Here is a 19231-nt window from a genome sequence, read left to right on the forward strand (position 1 = left end):
CGGGGAGCCTGCTTCTCCCTCCTCCTCTGCCCCCACCCCCCGCTCGTGCTCGCGCGCGCTCTCTCAAATAAATAAAAATCTTAAAAAAGAAAAAAGAAAAAAATTGTGGGGGGGTGTGGGTGTACTCCTACACGCAGCCACATACACACAAACATGTATATATGTAAAGTTACATTGGCTTTGTTATTCACACGGCCGCTCAGTGAAATGTCTCTGGGGCCTATCGCCCTTCCCCTGAGTTATTTCAACTCGATGCTAAGGAAAGGACACGCTCTCTAGTCCAGTTTAGATTTGAGGAGCCTCACTCGGGACCGGAAGGATGAGTGGACCCGGTTGCCCCACGGACTTCTTTATACCGATACACACATCCCCGTCCCGTGGGCAGGACCACCTAGGTCGGGGGAAGAGATTTGCCGACGTACCCGGAACTGTTTCCAAGGTTTCCTCAGGTTCCGGCGGTGGCGCGACGGCGGGTTTGGGACCCGAACCAACCCAGATCTTCCGAGGCTCGCGAGAGCGCCCCCCTTCTCTAGCTATTTGGGGGACCCAGCGGCCGCGATGGCTCCGGTGTCGGGTTCGCGCAGCCCTGAGGGGGAGGCCTCGGGCTCCGGGGGGAAGCGTCGCAGTTCGTCGAGAAGCCCTAAGCCCAGCAGATCCGCCCGCTCCCCGCGGGGCCGTCGCTCGCGCTCTCGTTCGCACTCTTGCTCTCGGAATGGTGTCAGCCATCAGCCGGGCGGCTTCAGTCAGGGGTCCCGAAACCAGTCCTACCGATCCCGTTCGCGGTCATGCTCCCGGGAGCGGCCCTCTGCGCCGCGGGGCAACCCCTTCGCTTCAGCCTCCTCGACCGCGTATTATGGCGGCTACTCGCGCCCCTACGGGAGCGACAAGCCGTGGCCTAGCCTTCTGGACAAGGAGAGGGAGGAGAGCCTGCGGCAGAAGTGAGTGAGACGGGCACACCTTCTCTTGCGGGAGCCCACCCGACTTTGGAGTCTGACTTTGCGCATTTCGCTCTCTGCCTTTTTCCGCCCCTCTCTTCCCTTGGGTTTTCACTCATCCTCGGGCCCCTTGGTACCGCGCTCTGGTGTCTCCGCTACTTCTTCTGCCTCCTGGCTTGGAGCGGTTCTGTCGGGAGCCTCAGACCTACCCGAATTACAGTATTCGCTTGGTCGTGTCTTTATCATTTGGAAGCGTGCTTTCATTTCGCACTCGATTGAGCTCGTGGCAAAGAAGAGACCTGTTTTATTGATCACAAGATTAGCAGTGCCTAGCACTTGGTAGGCGTACCAGCACTGCTTGCTGAATGATCAGTCAGGTTTGAGGTGACAGGATGTGTACGGTGGAAATGTTGAGAGGAAGAGTTTAAATCCGAGGGGAAAAAACCCTCTGAGCCCAGATGATTGAATGTGGGATAAGTGACCTGCTAAACTGGTGATTAAGCTACGTTGAAAAAGGTCTTGTTAAATGGTCTCAATTTGACTGTGAAAAACGAGGTCAAGGGTGAGATCAGGTGCCCTCTCATGAGTGAGTGTTGGAGTGGGAAAGTGGATAGCTGAAGAAGGAGAAAGGAAAAGGGTTATAATTATTGTCCCGTAAGTTTTAAAATCTAATGCTTATTGAGTGTTAAATTCTGTCAGGCACTGTACCAGGTGCTTTACATGTCCTCTGTGTGTGTGTTTTTTTTTTATTTATTTATTTGACAGCACAAGCAGGGGGAGCGGCAGGCAGAGGGAGAGGGAGAAGCAGGCTCCCCGTTGAGCAGGGAACCTGATGTGGGATCATGACCCCTGGGATCAAGACCCCAGCCCAGGGCAGACGCTTAACCAACTGAGCCACCCAGGCGCCCCTACATGTGCGCTATGTTAAAAAAGAAATTTAACAGTATCACAGGCATTGAGGGGCAGGTTAAGATTCCAAAGCTGGGAGATGTCTCCATAAATCTTCTTCTTCCAAGAATGGGAAGTAATAAAGGATAGCAATGAAGAGGAAAGGCTCCAGAATCCGAATGCCTGAATTTGAAGCCATGCTTTGCAGTGTAATAGTTGTGTGACCTTGAGCAAGTTTCTGAACTTCTCTGAGCTTTATTTCTAACCATTTAAAGAGGGATAAAATTGGCGCCAAGGCTTTTAGAGTTGTGATGATTTTAGTTCCTGGAACATAATAAATAGTCCTTGAGTGTTAGCTACTAGGATTTCCTGAATGGAAGCAGAAACAATAAAAACAGTACGGAGTTAGGTTGGAGACCTACCTCTCCAAATTAAATTTTTCAGAGTTACCTCCTGGCTGTGTTAGTCAAAAAGCAGCCAGCTTCCTACTGGACAATCCTCATCAAAAGATGTCAGAACTTCTTGGATGGAATTTGCATTTGTACATTTAGAAGATGAATAGTTTATCTTAAGAGTACAGATGAAGCTGGGGGCAGCAGGGATGAGAACTTGACTGTTCTTACAGCCTGTCATACTTCCCCCTGCATATATATTAGAAGTTGGGTTATAAGTATAACCCTTTTAGGCACTTTCTTCAAGTGGGAAACCTGAGTCTAATTCTGCATGATTATAATACCTTTTCTCCTGAATAAAGAAGTAAAAAACAGTATATTCAAGCAATCAAACCAGTTTATTTTGTAAGGGTTTGGGGTGTGTGTGTGTTTTTAACAAATGGAATCACAAGCAGCTAAACTTTGAGGAATTGAGTCTTCGTTTTTTTGTATTTTGTTTGTGAGCAAAATTGAAAGAAAAAAATCACAAACATAAATTTTTCATGTCCTGCAAGAGTAGATAGGGAATATAGTCCTTTTCCAAAAAGGAACTAAAGGGAAAAGGGAGAAAACAAACCCTGTATCTCATTGAGGACAGTTTTTGTCAAATAAAACTTTTCTTTCATTTTCAGAGCTCTCTATTTTCTATTTCTAATGCTTCATTTTAATTTTCTTCATTAATTCCTAAGTTTCTGAAAACGGGTTTGACTAAATCAAAAGTAGAGACTGCTCTTTACTCATAAACATGTATAAACAAGTTATTTCCAAATATAAAACTATTTGTGTCACATATTGCAGAAGACGAAATGAGCAATTAGGAGCTATGTCATGCAAGAGGCAGAAGAGATGTACTTGATAGCCTTTGAGGCTGTATTTCTGTCCTGGCCTCAGGCTGTCTGTAGGCTGTACCATTTGATAGTACTAGCAAGAACATCAAATTATAATGAGTATACTTAATTTATTAATTTAACTTTTAAAATAGGAAAATAGGACTTAACTGGCCTCCTTTGAATTGATTATGTATTTAGGAGACAATTTAGCCATGGAGTTATAATTTATATGCCTATATCTTCTAGGAGATTAAGTGAGAGAGAGAGGATTGGAGAATTGGGAGCTCCTGAAGTATGGGGACTTTCTCCAAAGAATCCAGAACCAGAGTAAGTGATTAAAAAATACTTTTAAAAAATGTAACATTTGTTTAAATCCAGAGACTTGTCAAAATTTTTGTTAAATGAAGAACTTTTAAGTACAGCTCATGTTTTTTCTTCTTTTTTGTGATTTATGCTATTCTACCCCTTAGAATTTAAAAACATTGAACATACATAACAATTAAAACATGTTGCTAGTGGATTTTAACATATTAACATGTGTTCTTTTTTAAATTTATTTTTAAAGATTTTATTTATTTGACAGAGAGGTGGAGAGCACAAGTAGGCAGAGCGGCAGGGAGAGGGAGAGGGAGAAGCAGGCTCCCCGCTGAGCAGGGAGCCCAACTCAGGGCTCGATCCCAGGACCCTGGGATCATGACCTGACCTGAAGGCAGCCACTTAACCGACTGAGCCACCCAGGCGCCCGTTAATTGTTCTTAAATTGTAATTCATGGGAGTGCTAATTTCCTATTCATAGAAGGGTTCAGTATTAAGACAAATATATTGATATTATTTTGAATTATTTTTTTCTCAGCCTAATAGCAGATTGAGTGTCAGGTGTTAGCCTTACAAAGGGATTTTTTTTTTTTGAGGTACAATTGACAAACAACATGGATGGTAGAGTAGGGTTTTCTTATATATATTGGCAAATAGTGACAGTTTTACTTCTTACATTTTTTAAAGATTTTATTTATTTATTTGAGAGAGAGAGAGAATGAGAGAGAGAGAGAGAGAGAGCACATGAGAGGGGGGAGGGTCAGAGGGAGAAGGAGACTCCCTGCTGAGCAGGGAGCCTGATGCGGGACTCGATCCCGGGACTTCATCCTGGGACTCCAGGATCATGACCTGAGCTGAAGGCAGTCGCTTAACCAACTGAGCCACCCAGGTGCCCCACTTTTACTTCTTCTTTACCAATTTGGATGCCTTTTATTTTTCTTGTCTTTGGCTAGGACTTCAGTATTATGTTGAATAAAAGTGGTGAGAATGGGCATCCTTGTCTTGTTCCTGATCTTGGGGTGAAGCTTTCAGCTTTTTACTGTTGAGTGTGATGTTAGCTGTGGGTTCGTCATATCTGGCCTTTTTTAAGTTGAGGTATGTTTTCTCTATATTCACTTTGTTGAGAGTTTGTATCTTATTTGGATGTTGAGTTTTTGTCAGATGCTGTTTCTGCATCTATTGAGATGATCATAGGATTTTTATCCTTTATTTTGTTAATGTGGTATATCCACATTGATTGATTTGTGGATATTGAATTATCCTTGCATTTCTGGAGTAATTTTGACTTTAGAATGGTGTATGATCTTTTTAATGTACTATAAAATTTGGTTTGCTAATATTTTGTTGCAGATTTTTGCATCTACATACATCAGGGATATTGGCTTGTAACTTTTTTATTTGTGGTGTCTTTGGTTTTGGTATCAGGACAATGCTGGCCTCATAGAGTGAGTCTGTTCTTTCTTCAGTTTTTTGGAATTGTTTAAGCAGTATAGGTCTTAATTCATTAAATATTTGGTAGAATTTACCTGTGAAACCATCTGGTCCTGGAGTTTCTTTTGTTGGGAGTTTTTTGATTACTGAGTCAATTTCATTAGTAGTAATCAGTCTGTATTGTAATCTTCCTGATTTAGACGATTTATTTATTCTCAGTTGTTTGTTGGCACATAATTGTTCTTAATAGTCTCATGATTTTTTTCTATTTCTGTAGTATTGGGTGTAACTTATCCACTTTCATTTCTGATTTTATTTATATGGGCACTCTTTCTTTTTTTCTTGATGAATCTGGCTAAAGGTTATCAATTTTATCTTGTCAAAGAACCAACTCTTCGTTTCATTGATCTTTTCTGTTGTCTTTTTAGTCTCTTTTTCATTTATTTTTCACTCTGATCTTTATTATTTTCTTCCTCCTGTTAACTTTGGGCTTTGTTCTTTTTCTAGTTCCTTTAGGTGTAAGATTAGATTGTTTATTTGAGATTTTTCTTGGTTCTTGAGTTGGGCCTGTATAAAACTTCCCTCGTAGAACTTCTTTTGCTGCATTTCATGGATTTTGTACTGTTGTGTTTCCATTTTCATTTGTCTCAGGGTAATTTTTGACTTCCTCTTTGATTTCTTCATTGACCCGTTGGTTGGTTGGTTGGTTATTTATTTATTTATTTATTTTAAAGATTTTATTTATTTATTTGACAGAGAGAGACACAGCGAGAGAGGGAACACAAGCAGGGGGAGTGGGAGAGGGAGAACCAGGCTTCCCACCAAGCAGGGATCCCAATGCAGGGCTCGATCCCAGGACCCCGAGATCATGAGCCGAGCCGAAGGCAGACGCTTAACGACTGAGCCACCCAGGCGCCCCTTTATTTATTGATTTTTAAAGATTTATTTATTTAAGAGAGAGAGAGAGCACGCATGCACAAATGGGAGGGTCAGAGGGAGAGGGAGAGAGAATCTCAAGCAGACTCCACACTGAGCACAGAGCCTGACATGGGGCTCGATCTCACGACCCTGAGATCACAACCTGAGTTGAAACCAAGAGTCAGACACTTAACCGACTGTGCCACCCAGGCACCCCGACCCATTGGTTGTTTAATTCCATGTTGTTTTGCCTTTATGTGTTTGTGTTTTTCCAGTTTTCTTGTAATTGATTTCTAGTTTCATACTGTTGTGGTCTGAAAAGATGCTTGATACGATTTCAGTCTTAAATTTATCAAAACTTGTCTTGTGACCTAACATGGGATCAGTCCTGGAGAATATTCCATGTGCACTTGAAAAGAGTGTGTATTCTGCTGTTTTTGGATAGAATGTTCTGTATATATCTGTTAAGTCCATCTGGTCTAGTCTGTTGGTCAAGGCCACTGTTTCCTTATTGATTTTCTGTCTGAATGATCGATCCATTCATGTAAGTGGGGTATTAGGTCTCTTACTATTATTGTATTACTGTCAATTTCTCCCTTTATGTCTGTTAATAGTTGGTTTATGTATTAAGGTGCTCCTGTATTGGGTGCATAGGTATTTACAAATGTTATATCCTCTTGTTGGATTGATCCCTTTATCATACGTAATGTCCTTTGTGTCTTGTTACAGGCTTTGTTTTCTAGTCTGTTTTGTATGATATAAGTATTGCTACCCCAGCTTTTTGTTTGTTTTCATTTGCATGGAATATCTTTTTCCATCCCTTCAGTTTCAGTCTCTCTGTCTTTAGATCTGAAGTGAGTCTGTTGTAGGCAGCATATAGATAGGTATTGTTTTTTTAAATCTATTCAGCTACTGTGTGTGTTTTGATTGGAGCACTTAGTAAGTTTACATTTAAAGTAATTTTTTTTAAAGATTTATTTATTTATTTGACAGAAAGAGACACAGAGAGGGAGAGGGAACACAAGCAGGGGGAGTGGGAGAGGGAGAAGCAGGCTTTCTGCCAAGCAGGGAGCCCGATGCGGGACTTGATCCCAGGACCCTGGGATCATGACCTGAGCCGAAGGCAGATGCTTAACGACTGAGCCACCCAGGTGTCCTTAAAGTAATTATTGATTAAAAAAAGTATTGATAAGTATAGACTTGTTGCCATTTTATGGATTTCTTTTTTTAAAGATTTTATTTATTTGTCAGAGAGAGAGAGTGCACAAGCAGGGGGAGTGGTAGGCAGAGGGAGAAGCAGTCTCCCTGCTGAGCAAGGAGCCAGATGTGGGACTTGATCCCAGGCTGGAATCATGACCTGAGCCTGAGGCAGACACTTAACCAACTGAGCCACCCAGGCATCCCTTTCTGATTGTTTTTGTAGTTCTTCTCTTGCTCTCTTACCTTGAAATTTGGTGACTTTCCTTAGTGTTATGTTTGTTTTCTTTTATTTTTTGTTTTTCTATTATAGGTATTTGGTCAGTGGTTACCATGAGGTTCATAATATAACATCTTATGTATATAGCAATCCATTTTAAGTTAATGCCCACTTAAGTTCAGATGCATTCCAAAAGCACTACATCATCCCCCATGATGTTTTTAACATATTTTACATACAATTATTTTATGTTTCCATTGACTAATTATTGTGGGTCTAACTGATTTTATTGCTTTTGTCTTTTAACCTTCATACTAGCTATGTAGGTGGTTGATCCACTACCTTTACTGTATGTTTACATTTACCAATGAGATTTTTCCTTTCATAATTTTCCTTTTTTTTTTTTTAACGATTTTATTATAAGTAATCTCTACACCCAACATGGAGCTCCAACTCACAACCCCAAGAGCAAGAGTCGTATGCTCCACTGACTGAGCCAGCCAAGCACCCCTCCTTTCATAATTTTCTTACTTGTAGTTACGATTTTTCTTTTCTACTTAAAATTAAGTCCCCTAAACATTTCTTGTAAGGCTGGTTTGGTATTGATGACCTCCTTTAGCTTATGCTTGTCTCAGAAACTCCTTGTTTCTCCTTCACTTCTGAGTGATAACCTTGCTGGGTAGAGTGATCTTGGTTGTGAGTTTTTTTCCTTTTAGCACTTCGCATATATCATGCTGTTCTCTTCTGACCTATAAAGTTTCTGCTGAAAAACTAGCTTATAGACTTAGGGTCCCTTGGTATGTAACTAGTTGTTTTCCTTTTGCTGCTTTTAAGATTGTTTATCTCTAACTCTTGACACTCTGATTATAATGTGTCTTGATCACATATCTCAGCAGGGAGACTGCTTCTCCCTCTGCCTGACAGTCCTGGTTGCAGCTGGTGTGGGCATGCTGGTGTGTGGGGTTGGCCCTTGGCACAGCTGGCTATAAGGCCTGATTGTGAGCTGCGTGAGCACTGTTGAGTAGGGCAGGCTTTTGGTGCAGCTGGCTGCAAAGTCCAGCTGCCACTGATGCAGACACTCTAGTGTATAGGACTGGGCCTCCAGGGCAGGAGCCCTTGGGTGGAAGGTGTGCTCGTCCTGGCCAAGGATGCCTGCTAGGTATGGTGGGTAGGGAGCTGCTAGAGAGGAGTGCCAGGCCAGGGTGGACAGGTTGGGTGGGGTGAGTCTGTGCAAGTAGTGCTAGCACAGTAGATGGAGAGTGTCAGAAATGGCACCTGCCAGCACCGGACCAGCTAGATGTAAAGGAAGTAAAAAGAAAATGGGGCCTCCCAGTGCTTCTTTCCCTGGAGAATGTTCAGACAGATCCCTGCCCCTCCAACACACCCTAAACTTAGTCTCCTTGGATCTTCTTCACCTCTAACCTAGGTACTTTTCAAACTAATGCCTCTGCACTGGTGTGCCCTTTAAGAGGGAAGTCTCAATTTCCCACTGCCCTCTGGCTCTCCCGGACATAGGCCCCACTTGTTTTCAATGCCAGGCATTATGGGTGCTTGTCTTTTTGGTACAGGTCCCTCAGGCTATGGAGGCTGATGTGGAACGCAGATCTCTTATTTCTCAGTGAGGGACTCTACAGTTATGATATCCCTTCTGCTGTTGGTCACCATGCCAAGGGTGTGGGTCCTGACTAGACTGTGTCTCTGCCCCTCCTACCCTTCTCATTGTGGCTTTTTCTTTATATCCTTAGTTACATATGATCTGGTTCTGCTACTCTTCAGTTCATTCTCAGAGATAGTTGTTCTATATGTAGTTGTAGATTTTGGTATGTCTATGGAAGGAGGTGAGCTCAGGATTTTCCTACTCCACCATGTTGATACCCTCTCCTATACTACATTTTCTTCATCTCTTCATCCCTCCATAGACACTTGGGTTGTAAAAAAAAAAAAAAAAAAAAAGACACTTGGGTTGTTTCCATATCTTGGCTATTGTAAATAATGTTGCAGTGAACATGGGAGTGCATATATCTTCAAGTTAGTGTTTTTGTTTTCTTTGGGTAAATACCCAGAGGTGGAATTGCTGGATCATATGGTAGTTATATATATTTTTAAAGATTTTATTTTATTTTTTTAAAGATTTTATTTATTTATTTGAGAGAGAGAGAGAATGAGAGATAGCACGAGAGGGAAGAGGGTCAGAGGGAGAAGCAGACTCCCTGCCGAGCAGGGAGCCCGATGTGGGACTCGATCCCGGGACTCCAGGATCATGACCTGAGCCGAAGGCAGTCGCTTAACCGACTGAGCCACCCAGGCGCCCTTTAAAGATTTTATTTATTTGACAGAGAGAGAGAGAGAGAGAGAGTACAAGCAGGCAGAGAGGCAGAGGCAGAGGGAGAAGCCGACTCCCTGCTGAGCAGGGAGCCCGATGTGGGGCTCGATCCTAGGACCCTGGGATCATGACCTGAGCTGAAGGCAGCCACTCAACCGACTGAGCCACCCAGTTGCCCCGGTAGTTACATTTTTAATTTTTAAGGAACCTCCATACAGTTTTCCATAGTGGCTATACCAATTTACATTCCCACCTACAGTGTGCGCAGGTTCCCTTTCCTCCGCATCTTCACCAACACTTGTTATTTCTTGTCTTTTCAAGAATGGCCATTCTAACAGGTGAGTTATTATCTCTTTTTGATTTTGATTTACATTTCCCTCATGATTAGTGATACTGAACATGTTTTTTATATAGTGGTTACCCATTTATATGTCTTTGGAAAATGTCTATTCAGATCCTTTGCTTTTTTTTTTTTTTTTTTTGAGCGAGAGACAGAGAGCATGGTACGTGAGGGGGAGGTTGGGGGCTGCAGAGGAGGAGAGAGAATCTTAAGTAGGCTTCACATTCAGCGCAGAGCTCAAAGCAGACCCCGTCTCACGACTCTGAGATCATGACCTGAGCCAAAATCAAGAGTCGGATGCTTAACTGACTGAGGCATCCGTGTGCCCCTGTTACCTTTGTTGTTTTTTTTTTTAAGACTTTATTTATTTGACAGAGAGTTAGAGATAATGAGAAAGAGAGCACAAGGAGGGGGAGCTGCAGGCAGAGGGAGAGGGAGAAGCAGCTGCCTGCCAAGCAAGGAGCCCAGTGTGGGGCTCGATCCCAGGACCCCGGGATCACGACCTGAGCTGAAGGCAGATGCTTAACTAACTGAGCCCCCCAGGTGCCCTGGTTTTTAGATTTCCCATTAAAAACAAAGGTAACAGGGGGCGTCTGGGTATATCCTTTACTCCTCTTTTTTTCTTTACTCCTTTGTCATAGCTCAATTTCCTGTATATGCATAGGTTTATTTTGGGCTCTTTATTCTGTTCCCAAAGGGATTTTTTAAAAAAATGAATATACTAATACAGTTTTGTTTATTTTCTTTTTATATTTTATTTTAAGTAATCTTTACACCCAACATGGGGCTCAGACTTACAACCCCAAGAGCAGGAGTCTCACGCTCCACCAACTGAGGCAGCCAGGTGCTCCTAGTTAGTTTTCTTGTATTAAATAGTATCTGAAGGCCTAATTATTTTTTTTCTTATTTTTTTCATTTGGTGCTGTGCATAAGGTTCTTCCCTCTTTTCTAAGTCTACTTTGAGTTGAAACAATGTGCTTGACAGATATACTTGTGTTTTGTGACAGGGTGATAGAGTTATTATCTGAAACTTGTTCTTATAGATATCTTTGAAAATGATCAAAGAATCTGAACTGAAAGAATGAGCTGGAAGGAACACTACAAATAATTTTCTAGGCAATACCTAAATTACTCCAGATGTTGTCTTCAGATTAAAAGATTATATGATATGAAAATTCCTCTCCTAAACTATTTTTTAAAGATTTATTTATTTTTTAATATATTCTTTAAAGATTTTATTTATTTATCCATGGGAGAGAGAGAGAGAAGCAGGGTCCCCGCAGAGCGAGAGCCCAGTGCGGGGCTCGATCCCAGGACCCCAGGATCATGACCTGAGCCAAAGGCAGGCACCCAACTGACTGAGCCACCCAGGCACCCCAAAGATTTATTTATTTTAAGAGAGAGAGCAAGTGGGAGGGGCAAAAGGAGAGGGAGCAGACTCACTGCTGAGCATGGAGCTGGATGTAGGGCTCGATCCCAGGACTCTGAGATCATGACCTGAGCCAAAACCAAGAGTCAGCCGTTCAACTGACTGAGCCACTCAGCCACCCCATCCTCTTCTAAACTATTATAGAATTTTAATAGTACTCATTTTCAGAATTATCTATAATAGAAAGAAATCTCTTTATGTGGTAGTGTGTTAGGTTCTTCTTGCTCTGGGGACAGAACAGTTGCTGCTCTACCATATGTCCTTTATACACATAGAATAAAGTGAAGTCTTTCTTTGGTCTTCTTATCTCTTGTTTTTTCTTTTTTTTTTTTTAAGATTTTTTATTCATTTGAGACAGAGATCAGAGAGAGAGAGAGCATGAGCAGGGGGAGAGGCAGAGGGAGAAGGAGCAGCAGACTCCCTGCTGAGCCAGGAGCCTGATGCGGGGCTCGATCCTAGCGCCCCAGGACCATGACCCAAGCCTAAGGCAGACGCTCAACCATCTGAGCCACCTAGGCGTCCCTCTTGTTTTTTCCATCTTTCCTTATGGTTCCGTACATTTACCCGGTGGCTTCTTCTGAAAATTTACCCATTGCTTTTAGTTTGAATAGTGTTTTGTAAACTCTAAAGCATTATGCAAATGTAAATGATTATTATATTATTTTGAAGGTGGTAGACCCTCGAACTATACCCTTACAAAGTTATTCCAGTGTTTGCTCTTAATTGTTGTTGGACAATTGGTGTCATTACTGAAATTTTTTGATTCTATATTTTTATACTCCATGATTCACATTTTATCACTTTTCTGATTCTTACAACCATCTTCTTTAAATTCAGCTCTGACGAACACACACCAGTAGAGGATGATGAGCCAAAGAAAAGCACCACTTCAGCTTCTACTTCAGAAGGTATTTTTTTAAATACTACAGAGCTGCTGTATTGAGAAGTTGAAAAAAATGTTTCTAAATAGTCGAACAATAGACTTCGCTTGTACTCAAGTTGCCCGTCATCTGTTCTTTTTCAGTATTTCAAATACAATAAAACTGATGATCGTAATACTTGTTAGAAGTTAATTTTATATTTGTACTTTACGTAGAAGAGAAGAAGAAGAAGAAGAGGAAGTCTAGTCGTTCGAAAGAAAGGTCCAAGAAAAAGAGAAAGAAAAAATCCTCTAAAAGAAAACACAAGAAGTATTCTGATGACAGCGACAGTGACTCTGACTGTGACTCAGACTCCAGCGGTAAGAAGGCCAGCATTACTCTGCAAGCCTGGCTTCAGAACTCATTTTACTTCGTAAAACTGATTTCAGAGGAAGGTTAAACCACAAGCACGGTAACCAAGAGTCATTGAGCACTCGCTGACTTTGTGCCGGGCACTGCGCTAAGTGCTCGGTGTTCGTCAGTGCTGTTTAATCCACACGTGACTCCAGACCACATGTTAGCGCTGGGGGATTGGGGCGCAGAGCAGGTTGCGATACCGCACTCAGGCTCACACAGCTGAGATTCAGACCCGAGTGGCGTGACCCCAGGTGGGCGGTATCTAGCCGTACAAGGCACGTGGCAGTGAACCGAGGTGGGGTCGAGCCGTACAGGGCTGCAGCAGCCCCGGGGGGCAGGTCTCTTGTATCATTCCCACACTCAGTGGGCACCTCTGTGCCACTTTCAAAAAGGAACGCCACAACGGACCCCCTTCAGGCTGGCAGCTGATTAGGGAAGACACCCCCCGTGGGGTGGTGCCTCACAGAAAGCTACCATTTTGTGCCTTCTCCTGGCTGATGGTTGACAGAGGGTGCCACTTCTGGGGACACATTACATAAAGGTGTCTTTTCCTCTGATGTCACCTGGGTTTCCTGGCTCCTGTTGTCACTTTTCTTCCTCACTGTGGAAGAGTGAACTACTGTTTTTTTTTTTATTTTATTTCAGAGAGATAGAGTGCAGGTGTGCAAGTGGGGGGAGGGACAGACGGAGAGAATCTCAAGTTGACTCCCCACTGAGCATGGAGCCTGAAACAGGGCTGATCCCACAACCCATGAGATCGTGACCTGAGTTGAAATGAAGAGTCAGACGCTTAACCGACTGAGCCACCCAGGTGCCCCCAAGTGAACTTTCTTAGAGCACAAACGTGAGCACATCTGTCCCCTACTTAAAAATCCTTCAGAAGCTCTCTGTAGCCTTCAGGGTAAAGTTCGGACCCTGATTGATCCCTCTCTAATCACACATGCCCTGTCACTCTTGCAGCATCCTCTGTAACCAAAGAACTACTGTCTGTCTCCTCGGTATTCCATGTTCTTTCTCTCGCTTCTGTTACTTGATACAGAGAGTCCCATCTGCCTACAATGCCAGTCTCTCCCTGCATGCGGCTTGGCTTACTCACTTCAACAATGGGCATGCAGTACTTTTGTAATAAAACTGATTTTTAAAAAGAACTAGCTTGGGGCACCTGGGTGGCTCAGTCAGTTAAGCGTCTGCCTTTGGCTCAGGTTATGATCCCAGGGTCCTGTGATCAAGCCCCAGTTGGGCTCCCTGCTCAGCCAGGAGTCTGATTCTCCCTCTCCCTCTGCCCTTCCCCCCCACCGCTCGTGCTTGCTTATTCTCTCTCCCTCAAATAAATAAATAAATCTTAAAGAAGAACTAGCTTAAGAGTCACCATTCCTTAACCACCCTCCCCAAACCATCCTGATAATGAGACTTCTCTGTATGCCCAAAGCACCCCATGCTTCCCTGTATCACTCCAAATTCTGTTTATCTCTTTACCTCTGTCTCCTCCATTAGACTGTGCTCCTAGAAAGCATGTCCCTGGCCCCAAACACATAGCGTTTTTTTCTTTTTTCTTCGTGAAAATACTCAAACATTAGAAAGTAAGGAGAATAGTATACTATATATATCATTTAGGTTTTAACAATTTTTAGTATTTTGACAGTTGCTTTAAAGATTTTATTTGCTAGAAAGAGAGCAAGGGCGAGAGAGAGAGCACACACAAGCAGGGGGAGCAGCAGGCAGAGGGAGGAACAGACTCCCCGCCGAGCAGGGAGCCCCATGTGGGACTGGATCCCAGGACCCTGAGATCATGACCCAAGCCGAAGGCAGATGCTTAACCGACTGAGCCACCCAGGCGTCCCTTGACAGTTGCTTTAAATATCATTTTTTTTTTGCTGAGATATTCAAAGTAAATTAGAAATATCATACTGCCACCCTAAAGATTTCTGTATACATCTCTAAAAAACAAGGACATTTTCCTACTTATTCCTATGATTTCACCCAGTAAAATTAATAATAATACTCTGCTTCACTGAAGACTTAGTATAACTTTAATTTCTGTGTCCCTGGAGCCTAGCACATATCCTGATGAGGAGCAATAAATGTTTGAGTTAATTAATTTCTCTGTAACAACAAATAGGGCAATAGGATGTTTACTCAGTTACTGGGCTTTTAGAGTTTAATTTTTGTTTTTAATTAAAATGTGCTTTAATTTGCAGATGAGGATACAAAAAGAAGAGCAAAGAAAGCCAAGAAAAAGGAAAAGAAGAAGAAACATAGATCGTCAGTTTTCTTTCCAATTTTTATCTTAAATTACATAAAATAAAGTAATTAAGAAATAATGATAAATAAAATAGTGTAATGATCCCCCATGTAACCATCACCCAGCTTAATAATTTCAACTCTTGGACAGTCTTTACTGCCCCCCCCCATTATTTCAAAACCAATCCCAGATATCATTTTGTCCATAAACCAGCATGTTTCTCTAAAAGATAGGCATTCCTTTATAAAAATCATAACCACAGTAGTGTTATCATGCCTAATATATTTAACAGTAATTCCTCAATTCTCATCAGGTTTTTATGTAGTTTATTTAAATTTGGATCCAAATAATGCCCATAAATTGTGATTGGTTGATATGTCCCTTGTATCTCTTTAAATTAGTTGGTTCCCCTTCCCTTTTTGTTCTTGCGATATTTTTGTTAAAGAAACCAAATCATTTACCTGTAGAGTTTCCTGCAGTATAGATTTTTCTAATTATATTTAATTTTTTAATTTATTTTTTATTTTTTTAAAGATTTTATCTATTTGACAGAGAGAGACACAGTGAGAGAGGGAACACAAGCAGGGGGAGTGGGAGAGGGAGAAGCAGGCTTTCCGCGGAGCGGGGAGCCCGATGCGGGGCTCGATCCCAGGACTCTGGGATCACGACCCAAGCCGAAGGCAGACACCTAACAACTGAGCCACCCAGGCACCCTTTAATTTCTTTATTTTTAAAGATTTTATTTTTAAGTAATCTCTACACCTAATGTGGGGGTTGAACTCAGGACCCCAAGATCAAGAGTCACGTGCTGCACTGTTTGAGCCAGCCAGACGCCGCTGACTGTATTTTTATGGTGTGCTTTTAACATGTTCTTTGTCTTTCTCTAGTTCTTACATATTGATAGTAAGGTCCAGAGACTTGGTGAGGTACAGATTTGAGTCTTTGGCACACATACTTCATAGGTGGTGCTGTGTACTTCGTCAGGAGGCAGATAATGTCTGGTTGTCTCCTTTTGTCATATTAATAGCCATGGATGGTCATTCCCTAGATCCCTTGTTTCATTAAGGATTGCAAAGTGGTGATAGTCTCATTCTGGCTTTTTTTTTTTTTTTTCTGGCTTGCTTTCTTCATTTATTAGGTAGGATAATTCTATAAGAGAAACCTACCCTCATCAACTGTTTGTTTACTCTGAAGTACAGTTTGTATAGGAAAGGCAGGTTATTTTTTTTTTACTTTTTTTGTTTTATGAGTTTTCAAAATAATGAGTTGGACTTTTTTTAGTATCATTATGAACCCCAGGATTCAAACATATTTGATGTATTTTAATCCATTACGCTTCAAATTATTGATGCTCAAATTGGTAAGAGCTGTTTTTTATTTTTATTTTTTTTAAAGATTTTATTTATTTGACAGAGAGATAGAGCACAAGTAGGCAGAGAGGCAGGCAGAGGGAGAGGGAGAAGCAGGCTCTCTGCTGAGCAGGGAGCCCAACATGGGGCACAATCCCAGGACCCTAGGATCATGACCTGAGCCAAAGGCAGACACTTAACCAACTGAGCCACCCAGGCGCCCCAAGAGCTGTTTTTTAAACTGCTTTATTATCTTTTTGCAACATGAGAACTGTATTTCGTTGTACCCTTGAGGGATCTTTTTTATAGTGAAACATGATTTGGTTAAATAAGTTAAAAGATCTTTTAATTAAAATTCTGCTCTAAAAATTTTGATCAGCTTAGAACTTAAATCATTTTCATCAGTCTTTCATTGCCTTAAAAAGTGAGATTCCCTTTAATGTGGGACTATTAAGTGTATTTGTATCAAATTATAATTACAGGAAGAAATACAAGAAAAAGAAGTCTAAGAAGAGTAGAAAAGATTCCAGTGATTCAAGCTCTAAAGATTCCCAGGAAGAGTTTCTGGAGAATCCCTGGAAGGATCGGTCAAGTAGGTTCTTCTGGTAGACTTTGACTCAGAACAGATAAAACATTAAATGATTAGTCAAAATGTGAATCTGTTTCTGAACATCTTTCCTGCAGAGCCTGAAGAACCCTCAGATTTAATTGGCCCAGAGGCTCCAAAAACACTTGCCTCTCAGGATGATAAACCTTTGAAGTAAGTAACAGTATATTTTAAATATCTAAGGTACAGCCCTAACTTGCCTTTCCAACTATATCTCCCTCTATGTCCTTATTTACATGCCAGGTTCCAAGTGAGCCGAACTAAAACTTCCCTGTATTTACTGTGCACTTTCCTACATCATGCCTTGTTCACCTTATGTTTTCCCCCAACATGCCTTCACTTCTTTTCCCTGCCCTTGTTTCTTCATTACTCCCAATTTCTTCCTGTTAAAATCCTTACTATCTTTCAAAGCTCTTTTCAAAAGGAGGGGTCATGTGCTGATTCCCAGGACCTTCCCTCCACGAGTAGATGGGATTCCTACCCCTCTTTAATCCTCTAGTCCTCACAGTACTTTCGGTTTCTTTTGTACAATGTTTTATATGTTCTGCATTGTATTGCAGTTATGTCCCCATCAGTATATAAATTCCATAAGAACAGAGATTATTTTTGTATTACAAGCTTTGAGTTTAATAGGATTTCAAGACACAGTCAGTGAGTTGAATGAAGGGATGATAGTTTTTAAAGTCCTCTCAAATGAAAGTTAATATGTAATTGTTACTGTATAGCATTACCGGTTATAAGTCTAAAAATTATGTTAATTTGAGATATATTATTTCTTTTTTTTTCCTTGAAAGGGAAAAGGGGGAAAGGAATTCACTGGAGGCAGAAGCCATAAAGGCGCTGCCTATAGGGATAAATGATCCATAATTGTAAACCATGAATCTAGACTTACTAACATCAGTTCTTTTGTTCTTCCAAAGCATCTCTGTATTCCTGGGTTAGTTATTTAGGTCAGAGTGCAATGTTCACTAATTAAAGTCATTCACATTGGGCTTCCCAGCATGCTGCCGCTCAGCAACTGTTATTTGTGCTGTTTTCTGAGAGAAAATTTTTTTGTGCTCTCTTTAAATGATGAGCTTTTTATAATGATGAGCTTTTTATAATGAACCTTTTCGAATTCTGAATTACTTTGTAGCTATGGCCATGCGCTGTTACCTGGTGAGGGTGCAGCTATGGCTGAATATGTAAAAGCAGGGAAACGTATCCCAAGAAGAGGTGAAATTGGCTTGACAAGTGAAGAAATCGCATCATTTGAATGCTCGGGTTATGTAATGAGTGGTAGCAGGTAAGTTATTGGCACCGAGGTCAGTTTCCATGATTAGATCTTTTCTCAATACCAGCATTATATTTTGGTAATTGATTTTCATGAAGTGATCATACCTAATGAATAGAGTATAAATTTTGGTTTAATATTGCTTTTATTGGGATAAACATGGTTGTCTAAAATTCCAAGTATGTGTGCAACTCAGCCTCAAAATCAGCTATCTCTCCAACTTGAAAGAATCAGTCTTTCCAGTGTCCTTTCCTAGTTTGTATTTTGGTACCAATAGTTTGTCTTCTGGAGGATATAGTTAATTCAGTTATTTGTCACTGCCCCATGAGGAATGTGGCATTCTAGTAGTAGGAAATCATTTTCATGAGACAGTGTTTCCTGTTTTCTGAGTTTGCTTCAACTATAGAGTCAGAGAATGGGGACTCTAATTCTCTGTGGACTCTAAGAATTAAGAGCAGAAAAGGATTATGATAGCAGGGGGAAATGAATATAAAATTGTGGAAGATGGGGCGCCTGGGTGGCCCAGTCGTTAAGCGTCTGCCTTCGGCTCAGGTCATGATCCCAGGGTCCTGGGATCGAGCCCCGCATCAGGCTCCCTGCTCTGCGGGAAGCCTGCTTCTCCCTCTCCCACTCCCCCTGCTTGTGTTCCCTGTCTCGCTGTGTCTCTCTCTGTCAAATAAAAATAAAATCTTAAAATAGTGGAAGAAAAAGCAAAGAACCAGGAAGAATGAGGAGAGTGAACTAATAGGGCATCAGTACCAAGATCAAACTGAATTTTGGATTTTTTAAAACTTTACAAATTTTAAAGTAGGTACATATTTTAAAATAAAGTTGGAGGCAGATATTTGCAAAACCCCTGAATCACCTCCAGAATCTTAGAATTCAGAGGACCAGCACAATAATACAAAAAGAAATGAGAGTCATAAACATTGGAAAGGAAGGTATAACTCATTTTTTGTGAATGATGTAATTTTTTTTTTTTTACATAGAAAATTCTAAGGAATCTTCAGATGATTCTGAATAATAGGGCTTAATAAATGGTTGGGTATAAGGTTAATACATGAAAATTGCATTTCTATATATCAGGAAACAGGAATGTAATTAAATAAGAAGAAAACAACATTCATAGTAGTATCAGAATATGAAGGATTTAGGAATAAATCTTAACAAAAAATGTCCAAGACCTCTACAGGGAAAACTAGAAAACATTAAGAGACATTAAAGGG

The 19231-nt window shown here is 41.3% G+C and overlaps 1 protein-coding gene across 2 annotated transcripts in view; it reads left to right on the top strand.

The window, feature by feature from the left end:
- Positions 1–445: 445 nt before the first annotated feature.
- The window catches only part of NKAP (NFKB activating protein), a 28882-nt gene continuing 10096 nt past the window's right edge, over positions 446–19231 (top strand). For both annotated transcript variants that reach the window (XR_003204535.2, XM_025852626.2), the window contains exons 1-8: positions 446–938; positions 3331–3411; positions 12095–12165; positions 12354–12497; positions 14733–14796; positions 16608–16717; positions 16810–16885; positions 17868–18017. Coding sequence is in view for 1 of the 2 variants with exons in the window: in XM_025852626.2 (XP_025708411.1) it covers positions 559–938; positions 3331–3411; positions 12095–12165; positions 12354–12497; positions 14733–14796; positions 16608–16717; positions 16810–16885; positions 17868–18017 (1076 nt within the window). In the remaining variant the exon portion in view is untranslated. The remainder of the gene's footprint in view (positions 939–3330; positions 3412–12094; positions 12166–12353; positions 12498–14732; positions 14797–16607; positions 16718–16809; positions 16886–17867; positions 18018–19231) is intronic.

This window comes from Callorhinus ursinus, unplaced genomic scaffold, assembly GCF_003265705.2.
Source record: "Callorhinus ursinus isolate GAN/ISIS: 27379988/994484 unplaced genomic scaffold, GSC_fseal_2.0 scaffold33, whole genome shotgun sequence".
Lineage (NCBI taxonomy): Eukaryota > Metazoa > Chordata > Mammalia > Carnivora > Otariidae > Callorhinus > Callorhinus ursinus.